Source organism: Oenanthe melanoleuca, chromosome 7 (assembly GCF_029582105.1).
Source record: "Oenanthe melanoleuca isolate GR-GAL-2019-014 chromosome 7, OMel1.0, whole genome shotgun sequence".
Classification (NCBI taxonomy): Eukaryota; Metazoa; Chordata; class Aves; order Passeriformes; family Muscicapidae; genus Oenanthe; species Oenanthe melanoleuca.
In genome coordinates, this window is record NC_079341.1 from 16,640,848 (window position 1) to 16,651,617 (window position 10,770).

At 53.2% G+C, this 10,770-nt stretch overlaps 1 protein-coding gene across 1 annotated transcript; it reads right to left on the reverse strand.

Moving 5' to 3' along the window:
* Nucleotides 1-4,404: 4,404 nt before the first annotated feature.
* Nucleotides 4,405-6,498, reverse strand: SP9 (Sp9 transcription factor). The gene is made up of 2 exons (XM_056496852.1): nucleotides 6,478-6,498; nucleotides 4,405-5,757 (listed from the first exon to the last, which is right to left on the reverse strand). The coding sequence occupies exons 1-2, from the start codon at nucleotides 6,496-6,498 to the stop codon at nucleotides 4,405-4,407; spliced, it is 1,374 nt and encodes a 457-aa protein (XP_056352827.1).
* Between the last annotated feature and the right edge of the window lie 4,272 nt (nucleotides 6,499-10,770).

The window sequence follows — 10,770 nt, forward strand, 5'->3', positions numbered from 1 at the left end:
TAGACGGTGACTCCCAGCTGGGGCTCCTGCTCGGATCGGTACAATAAATATCCCTGAAGGAAGCTCTCTATTTATGTTGTCATTGATTAATTCTCGCTACCTCATTTGATTTCGATTTAGAACGATTTGATTCTAATTTAATTAGCATGTAATTTGGATGTACATAATTACTGTAATTATGACATTCAGGTAAGGCAGCTTTAGGCTGAAAGGCAATTTCAAATTTTCTAGCAGCCTACTTTGTGCCGGGGAGCGGACAGGGACCCCGCGCCCTGCAAGCCAGGTACCAATTAGCACATCTCGGAGCAGCGCTGCCGCGCGTTTGTGGAACAACAGCGGCGCCGAGGCGGCGGCGGCGGCAGAGCCGCGCCCGGGGCCCGCCGGGGTGCCCGCCGGAGGCCGCGCCCGGCCGCAGGTGCGGAGCGGTGCTCGTGAGGGCCCGGCCGCCTCTGCGCTTGGCGGCCCGGGCAGCGGCGAGGCCGGGCCGGCTGCCCCGGGCTGCGTGTGCGTGTCCCGCCCGCCGTCTCCCAGGGAAGTTCGCGCTAGCCCGCCCGCTCCCTCTCGCCCTCCCCCGCCCCGGCCCGGCCCGCGCTCCCGCCGCCGGCTCCTCGCCGCGGCCCGGCCCGCGCACGCCGCCGCCCCCGCGGCCGCCCCGGCCGCGCCCCCGGCCCGCGCTCCCGCCGCCGGCGCCTCTAGGTGGCGCCCGGCAGCCGCCGTGCGGGGCAGCGCCGGGAGCGGGACCGGAGCGCGGGCTCGGGCTGGCTCCTGCTCTCCTTTTGTAGTGTGTGAAGGGTGTTATTCCTTGAGGAAATTTGTAGCTAAATTATTCTCACTTAAAATAAACACTTAGCACACCAATTACTCAAAGGGGCGGGCTGTCTGTTAGCTTCCCTTCATCTGCGTTTTGGAAGGGTGGGAGAGGATCCTGGGGAACAGATAATGGCTGCAAATAAATTGCAGCTCCCGCAGATAAAGTTTCCATTTGAATTAAAAGACGCAATTAAGAAGCTGTCCAGGCACGCGATCGTGTGTTTATATATTATCTCATTAGAACAAAAACATTAATGTTACCTTTTAAGTGTAAAACGAGCCGTTGGGTCGGTAACTCGCCGCGGGGGGCAAAAGGGACGCGTTTCCTGCGAACGGGGGACCTGGCGATCGAATGACATTTAGTGGATAATTTTTCCTGGCATTTTACCTTCTCCCGTCTGTGGTGGTTGCCATCACTGGCTGGTTGTTTGTCGTGTTTTAACTCACGGAGCAGGGTTGAAGCCGCTGTCCCCGAGGTGTGGGAATGGGCAGCAGTAGCTGGAGCGGGATATAAATGGGAGCTCAGCTCAGCTCACGGGCAAACCCGGGGCGAGCGGGGCCAAGGCGGCGGGGAGCCCGGCTTCCCCTGTCCCTCCCTTCCCACCGGAGCCCGAGGGCACCCTCTTGTTCCCGGTGCTCTCCCGCTCTCGGGTTAGCGTCCTCTTACTTAAAGAGGTGCACTACGGATTCAAAGACCGAAATCACATTTATTTTTCGGTTCTCATACCGTTTGTTATTTAGGTTTTTGGTTTGGTTTTTTTTGTTTTTTTGTTTTTTCGGGTTTTTTTTTTTTGTGTAGAAGTTCCCCAGACTATATAATTATCTCCAACATTTACGAAAGAATGGTGTCATTTATTTTTTAAAAAGGTGACACGCTTTCTCTTTTCTTGGTTAAACGAACCGGCTCTGCGGCCCAGAGCTGCTCCCTTCCTCGTTTCTGGGGAGTCTGTAAGTGATGGACGTTTTCTGACCCGAAGGGGCAAAGGCAATGCAAAAAGGTCCTTGATCACTGAGCTGAGAATTGTAACCCTGGCCTGGCAGAAACTGGACCTGGATGGTGTCCTTTGATGTGTTTTATTATAAATCGAAAACAAAGCTGACTCCTGCCCAGCACCCCGCGCGGGTGCATTCCTGCGCAGCCCCCAGGCCGCCCGGCAGGGAGGAGAGCCGGGTCCCGCCGCCCGAGCTCTGTGTTACCGCCGCCCGAGCGCGTCCCCCGCGCCCGCTCCCCTCCCCTGCCCCCGGGAAACCGGCCGGCACCCGCCCGGGGGCGGGAGGAAGGAAACCTTTGCCGGGATGCTTTTGGCCGGGAAAATTCCGGAGCGGCTCTCGGGGAAGGTGCTGTGATGCGAGGTGCCTCTCCCGGGAGGCTCCCTTTTCCCGGCCCGCGGAACTGCCCGCCGGGCTCCCGCCGCCGCCCCAGGGCACAGGCGGTGTCGGCGCTGCCCGGCCGCTTTTGTGCAACAGTGGCGCGGAGGAGGTGGGACGCGGTTATTAGTATTCACGGCAGATGTATTTTCTTTAACGCAACGTCTTTATTCCAGTTGGTGGCCAACAGCAGAATCCGTTTCCCGATGCTATTTGCATTCCCTGTTTTATGGAGGATTAAAATATTTGTATTCATACAATCTGTACCGACCAGAGTAAATTAACTTTTTTTTTTTCCCTCACCCTCTTTTTTTTTTTTTTTTTTTTTTTTTTTTTTTTTTTTTTTTTAATAACACAATTATCTCATTTAACAATTTGCCTTTAAAAAAATACTGTGGCTGTTAGGTTGGTGGTCAGGAGACAAAGGGAGTGAAAATAATTTTCATTTCAATAATTGCCTTCTGGTCAATTTAACTGTGCCTTATTTTGAAAGAGCCTGTCTAAATGAGATTCCTGTCCCAAATGTGTTCCCAGGCCTTAGCCCAGCCTTTAATTATTCCTGAGTTTTTTTTCTTCAGAATAAGACGCTGCACTGAGTAATCACAAAGAAGTCAGAGAGCATCCTTGAACCTTTTCAATAGCAAAGCCACTGATATTCAAATAACATGCAAGGACCATTTGACTGCATGGGGACATAAGCATTTCCAATTCACTATTTGCATAGATCAACTGTCTTTGAAAAGGAAAGGAGCAGTTGTCTTCCATAACATTAAAAAGCCTAGTTATCAAATCAAGTGCTTAGTTTGGGGCTTTTAAAACGTTTACATTTTATCTTAGGTTGCCCTTTACCGTTTGACATGCAAATTTGGTGCAGTTAATTTGGACAATTAAAAGGATCTTCAAGGGAGCTTTGTCACCGAGAATATTCGGAGTTTTCCCCGTGGACCAGCTGAGATAAAGTTGGCCAGAACAAATGATGTCTAGGAGATTAATTAGATATTTGATAAGACATGAATCCCTAATAAGGGAATACAAGGCACAGGGGGCTGCTGTGTGCTCTAAGTCAAAATTAATAACATTTAACAAGATTTTCATTTAGGCATGAAATGTCTTTTCCGGAGTATTGACTCTAGCGATTTATTCCCTCGAGATCACCTCCCAGCCTAGGCAGCCTTGTGGCGCTGAAGGCTTTTAAAATTAAATAAATAGTTCTTCAGCACAGTTTCCCTTCACTCAATTTTGGGGACGGTTTCACCAAAGACGCTTAGGTCTCAGCATGTTTTCTGGCTGCAGCAGGGCTCGGACTCGGCTATTTTTTTTTTATTTTTTCTTTTAAGTAAATTAAAGCAAAGGCGGTTTGAAAAGAGTGAGCAGAGTGGTTCAGTGTGCCTGGCTCGGGGGCCGGTTCCATTCCCTCCCAACTGTATCATTGCTGACTGTATTTTTGATCACAGTGACTGAAAGGACGATGGAAAGGGGTGCGAGGGCTTCCACTAAAGAAGTAACCCCTGCGAGGACTGGGCGGGGGGGAAGGAGGGGACACGAAGAAGAACAAACCCGTGAGTATATTGTTCAGAGTCCTTTAATAATACCAAAATGAAAATATGTCAAGATTTTTTTTTTCCATACAGATAAACGCATTTAATTTCTTTAAGAGACCTTAACTTACGTGTATTTGAGTGAAGCGTTAACTCAACATTTTAAATATCTTTTACATATATACTGACTTCCACAAAGTGCATCAGAAATTTAAAATAAAATAAAATTAAAAAAAAAAAAAAAACAGAACCCCAAAACCTCCCTGAATTTCAGGAATTCACCAATTAAAAAAAAATTCCCCAACCCCCCTATCAGATCAACATTTACAAGAAAAATAAGGGAACACGATCTGGTTTCTTTTTTTTTTTTTTTTTTTCTGTTTTTCTTCTTTTTTGAACCCTATTTATACAGATGTTTATGAGATACAGAGGGACCGTCTCAAAGTTGCAGCTGTATTTCTCACCTTAAGCCTCTCTTAGGATGCTTGCCTTCCAACAGAAGGAGAAAAGGGAAACGGAAGAATGTGTCACTCGGTACCTAGTGGCCGGGCGGGCCGGGGGCCGCTCCCCTCCGGCCCCGCCGTGCAGCGGCCCGCCCCCGCTGCGGCCCGGGGGCTGCCGGCGGCGGGGCGGCTCCGTCCGTCGGGGCGGCGCGGGGCTCAGTCCGAGCGTCTCGGCGGCGCTGCCCCTAGGAGTCGCCGGGCCCCGCGCTAGGTTCCTTGCCCGGGCCGCGGGCGGCGGCGCCCACCCCCTCGTGCAGGATGAGGTCGGGGGACTCGGAGCGCGGCGTTTCCAGGTTGCTGGCGTCCGTGTCGCTGTCGCTGCCCTTTTTGCCGCCGCCGCCCCCGTTGTGCGTTTTGATGTGTTTGCTCAGGTGGTCGCTGCGCATGAAGCGCTTGTTGCAGACGGGACAGGCGAAGCGCTTCTCGCCCGTGTGAGTCCGCAGGTGCCGCTGCAGCTCGTCGGAGCGGGTGAAGCGCTTCCCGCAGAAGAGCCAGTTGCAGACGAAGGGCCGCTCGCCCGTGTGCCAGCGCAGGTGCGCCTTCAGGTGCGAGGTCTTGCCGTACACCTTGCCGCAGCCGGGGATGTGGCAGCTGTGCAGCCCCTTGCGCCGCAGGCTGGCCCCCGCCGGCCCCAGCCGCTCGGCCTCCTGGCAGTTGGGGCAGTCGCAGGTGGCGCGGCCCGAGTAGCGCCGGGCGGAGCGGGCCGAGCCGCTCCCGGCGGCGGCGGCGGCGGCGCCCGAGATCATGGCGCTGGCCGCCGCCACCGCCGCGCTGGAGTCCGTGTAGGAGGGCAGCACGGGCTTGAAGCCCTCCTGGGTGAGCAGGTGCTGGCTGGTGGAGAGCAGGTGCGAGGCGGCCGTGGAGCCCAGGCCGGTGGAGCTGAAGGCGGAGTGGGTGAGGGAGCTGAAGTCGGGATTGTAGGTGCCCAGTTGGGAGTGCAACGAGGCCTGGGGGGCGCCCGAGTGCAGCGAGCTCTGCAGCCCCCCCGCCGGGTTCTGCACCTCGAGCCAGGAGCCCGGGTTGGTGTGCACATCCCACCAGGAGGAGGCCGCTCCGTTGGCCACCTCGCCCGCCGAGAGCGTGGAGTGGAAGCCCGACTTGTACCAGGACTCGTAGGGGTGCGCCATGCCCACCCGCGGGTAGAGGCTCTCGGCCGCCGAGCTGTGCACTTTGGAGATGAAGGCCGACTGCCCGGCGGGCTCCTGCGGGGACACGCCCGCCGCCGCCGAGTTGGAGAAGAGGCCGCCGTAGTCGCTGCTGAAGGCCGAGGAAGTGGGCGAGGTGGAAGCCAGGCAGAAGGCGCTGTTGGCGGTGCCCGTGCCGCTGGCCAGTCCGTTGGAGCCCCTACTTGTGGCCACCGTGAAGCCCGAGAGGCTGGAGCCCAGGTTGCAGCTGGAGGTGGAGCGTTTCCAGGGGTGGAAGCCCCCTTTGGCGAAGGCGCTAGACTCGGGCAGAGTAGTCAGGGGACTAGTGTTGCCGATCTTGTTGCAGGTGGCGGCCAGCATGGCCAGGGGAGTCGTTCCAAATCTCGGCTCTTCCTGCGGGAAGAGACAAAGCCGGCCCGTCAGCCTAACCCTTGCCACCTCGCCAGGCTCCCGCGGGGACACGGCAGCGCGGGTAGAACCGCGGCGCAACGAGCGGTACCGCGGAAAAGTTTTCTCTTATTTTAGAAGAAGGCTCCAGACCTGCCACGCTCGGCACAACTCGTTTTCCGCCTGGCACCGGTCTCGTGGCCCGAGAGATTTACATTGCAAGCGGGTCCCGACGGGGACAAGCGACACGCGTGTTCCGAGAGGGCTGCTCGAGCGTACCGCCGTTAAACCAAAAATCCCGTGGGAACGAAATGCGGCGTCTCCTCGAGCAACCGTACAGGAGCGACGGAAAAAAAGAGATGGCACCAAGGCGAGCAGTGTGCGGAGCCTTCCGACTGTCGCCTCGTGCAACGCCGGGCCGGCGAAAATCTTTGGAAATCGAGCGTAGGTCGAGTTAAAAACAAACAAACAAACAAAAAAATCCCAAACCAGCAACTAAACAAAAGAGGCCAGAAGCATCACGGCTTCTCTACGGCCCAGCGAGTTTTCAGGCTAAACTCTTTGGGAACGACCCGATGGGCAGCCCGCAATGAAATCCCCCGAGGCGGGCCGGGATCACCCCCCATCCGCGGGTCCTCGCGATTTGCGCAAGGGGCAGCCACAACGCGGCGGCAACGACAGTTTTTTCCAGGGGGAAGCCGCGAGGAAGCGCGCGGTGCGACTTACCCCGAGGATAGACGTAGCCATAGCACGTCCGTGGGCTGGGCGGTGGGGCGGAGGGGACGGCGCTCGGTGAGCGCCCCGCGCTGCCCGGCGGCACTAAGGACACTCCGGCGCGGCGGGGCCAAACTCTGCCTAAGTGCGGGCAGCGCCCGCTTTGAAGTACCGCTGGCGGCGGCGCTCGCCCAATGAGGGCGCGGGCGGAGCGGCCCGGAGCGGCCCGGCAGCCAATCAGGCTGCGCGGAGGTACCGGCGCCGGGGCGCGGGGCGCGTGCCAGTCAGCGCGCGGGGAGAAAACTCCCCGCTCCGGCCCGCGGCGGCGGCCGCGCCGCAATTACCGCCGGCCCCGCGCCGCGCCTCCCGCCGGGCCGCGACTCCCGCCGCCCCCGCACCGCCCGCCCCCCGGGGAGCGGCCCGGGCCGCACAGGGCACGAGTCCAGAGCGAGGGCAACGCCGGCCGAGGGCTGGTGTCGCGCCTGACGCCGCTCCGCCGTCTCCTGTAAACTGTGCAGGAGGCGTCCGATGCCCCGCTGCTGGTGTGGCCACCTGAGATCCTCGCGGCCCGTAAACCATACCTGCGTCGCTTTTATTCAACAGGCCTATTGCCTCCTTTTCAGGCCACTTAGGAGCTGACCGTGTTGGATACAAATAGCCTAACAGCGCCTAATGACATTCTGTGAAAACACGTTAAATTTTTTCTGTTTGTTTTCTTTACTAAATGCCAGAAATTATTTCCTGCACAACGTATTTCTTACTTGCATTGCAAAAGGAACTGAGGAGGCTTTGCGGTTATATAAAGTGCCAAAAAATTCCAAAGGCAGGGAACTGCCAGGCATCTCTTTGCTCCTGTACCAGGGCGGGAGATGGGACGAGGGGCATTTGACGTCCTGTCGCTTAAGATAGATAATATTTTACAGAGTAATCGCCTGCAAAACACTTTGAAAGTCAAATTCGCAGCCTGCAGCACGTTTTTCAAGCCTCATATATTCCCGAGGAAGCAGTGCTGCTAATGGCAGAAGGCTTGCTCCCTCCTAGCAGTGCTAGGGCGCTGCTGAAATAAGCCTCCCTAGCACTTGCCTGTGGCCTCTGCACTGTGCACACTCCACGCACCCAGTGAGCGACAGAGACTTTACCTGCTCTCTGCATGTGCGAAATGTAAGTCCAAACCTCGGCTCCTCAATGTCTTGCACGCTAGTCCCTTTGATTTGTAATTAATGGAGGCTTCTTAAGTAATTGGCTAGAACTTGCCCGTACTGTGCCCGCGGAAGATCAATAGGCGTGCAACTTTTCATCATCGCGGTCGGCTCTGTGAGAACGGGAATAGGAGCTTTTCCCCTTCCTTTTTGCCGTTCCCAGTGCAGCTGAGTGCAATTCTGAACCAGAAATATGATGAGTGCGTCCAAGCAATGCCGGGCCCTTGCTCTGCATTTCAGTCAATATTTCCTTCTCGGTGCCGCCTCAGCCATCCAGTGTAAAACCTTCTAGCAGATGCAAAAGAGGCATCGCTTAGGAGCAAGATGGAGAAACTGGGAATTTGAGATTTATGGTTTCGCTTTTCTTTACATGTTTACATGTATATATGTATATATGTATGTATTTATGTGTGTGCTTAAATGAGGTGGGCATTGCGGATTTTTCTACATTGTGTTATGCAATCTATAGGACGACTGCCATGCTAGGAAGGATGTCCCTGGAGATTATCTTTTATTTAAACGTCTAAGGCTATTTTCAAAGGGCGCTCGCCTTTTTGTCGCCGGGTATTAAGTCGGGGCAGTAGGAAAAAATACTGTTCTGCGTTTAATTCTTTCCACATTGACTCGCAGCCGGCGCAGGGCTCCGGGTAGTGCATGGCAAAGGCTTCCCTCGAAAGGTCTGCCCGGAACAGCTCCTGAGCGGCAGCTGTACCCAGGGGGGCTGTAGCGCTCGGCGGGTGGAGGCGGCGGAAAGGCGGTGGCGGGGGGAGCGACATAAACCCCACGGGTGAGGCGAGGAGTCCGACAGGGGCACCCGGGAGCCATCGCCCAACAGGTGACTCCTTCCTTCCCTCCTTCCTTCTTCCTTTCTTCCTTTTCTCCGGGACAAGCCCGCTCCTTCCCTTTCCAGGAGCCCGCCGTGGTGGTCATCCAGTGGCAGCGCGGCGCTTCTGGCCAGCCCCAGGGCGGCGGGGGGAGAGGGTCTTTCCTCTCATCCTTGGGAAAGTCATCAATAAAATACGGCTGGAAGGCAGATCGAGAGCGTGACGTTTAAAAATGTTTCCTCTACATCAGCGAGTAAAGGCATCCGCTGCCCGCTTGCGCTCCCACAGCAAAGTAGGGATTCTGCTGCGCCTGAAGACTGGCGGGCGGCTCTGCCTGCCGCACATCCATCTCCTCGCCCCTTTGTAGTCGGAAAAGTAACTAAAACCCGCAGGAACGAGGCAGGCGGTGGAAAGGCTGAGCGAATGGCGGCGGAAGGGGGAACGCTGCTAAAATCTTTAGGGGGTCAAGTATTTTCTGACAGATTTTTTTTCATACTCCAAAAATCGAGTTTTTAAACAAAGATCAATGTGTTATGCTAAAGTGTTGAGCTGACTGTTAAAACATTTGGGGGGATAATGACAATGTAACAAAGGCCTGGTTTGGAGTGAATCATCACCCTTTTAAAAGTTAAAGCAATTTTCACGAGAATAGCTTTCAGCAAATGCTTTACATTATTCAAAACGGCCAAATAATGCTCTATTATAGAGCCTGAATGCTGCCAGTCAGCCCATAAGTGCAATTTGTGCAAAGGCTCGGTGCCTTATCTCCACTTCTTTATAAAGAGGTGAATATAAAACAATTTCTTCCAAACCCAGACAGAGAGCACGAAAATTGCTTCCCTTTCTGCAATCAGGGCAATTTAACTGGAGTGCAATTAGCACTATTAAATGTCGATTCTGCATAAACAAATCTGACTAAGAAGCGAAAGTGGGGTGAGAACCTCATATAAACTGAAACTGATTTTTTAAAATTATGTATCCGGGTCCTTTACAATTGATCCGTGACGTTTTCATCTCAGAATATATTTACATCATAAATACATTACAGTTAAATCAACATAAATCTAAAAAAAAAAAAAATCTCAATATGAATACTAATAAAGAATAGCCTAATTAAATGCAACAGTTCACTTTCTTTGAACAATATTGTTTCCCATCTTCTCTCTACGAGTGTCTTTTGATCTGTGCAACTACTAAAGTTGCTGTCTTTAGGAGGTAGAGCTGGGAAACAATTCGTTCATTACAGATGGTTGGGAAGCTCCTGGGTTTATATTCAAGAGCATCAGATGAAATGGCTCGTCTGTTCAAAAAGAGCTCAGGGAAAGAGCTGCCAAATATTTTCCAAATAAATCGATTTAGCAGCAGTTAAATGTACGGTTGCTGTACAAATTCCCCCTGCATTCTAGGAGGGGCACGGAGTTTTACCCATGGATGTTATGGGTGGGAAGGGGGCAAACCCTTCCAAGTTTAAGAGAAGCAGCCTAATTTTCTGCCAAACACGAGAGACATGGGCAGGAAACAGGCAAACTGCTCGTTGCCGAGATAAATAATTGCGTCCTGCCAGATTTCTTTTTTTTTTTTTTTTTTTTTAGCAACAGTTCTTCCGTGCGAAACCCCCTCCCCCCTCAATTACACTCTTCATTTATGTGATCTAGAAGCCAGCATTGATTATCAGAGCAACTCAGAGGGGTACCTGGTGATAAATTAATAACTTCAGTTAGGAAAAGGCTTCCCCACTATTCTGCCCAAGACTAGATACTACAAGGGGGAAGGATACATAGAGATAGTGTTAAAATACAGACCTTGGTGCCTGTTGAGTCCACTGAATTCTTTCCACTATAGAGTTTTTCATTTGTGGGTGAAGATGAAGTGCAGCTTTTGATTGGAAGGAAATCTTTTATAGTTAATAAAAAGGGAATGAGCGCTGGGATCAAATAGATCATGGAAATTAAATGAAAATTATGGCACTCTCCCACAATTTCTGCTTGATCTTTCATATGATGTTTGTTACATGGTGCACTCCCCTCTCCTCCTGCCCCCCGCACACTGAGCCCCGAGGTGGAGCATCAGGCTGGGCTTTCATCTTTCCTCGATCTTTAAGGTGACACTGTTTAGGAGTAGCAGGGAGACCCATATTACCCTGTGTTTTAAAAATCTGCACAATAGTTTCAGAAATCCTGTCGCTTACTGAACGCAGTCAAAAGCGTGTCTTTGGAATTAATTCTCTTCCGCTAAATTTATTTGGACCGTGGATTTTAAAGCTCCCTTGTTCTGTTTATCTC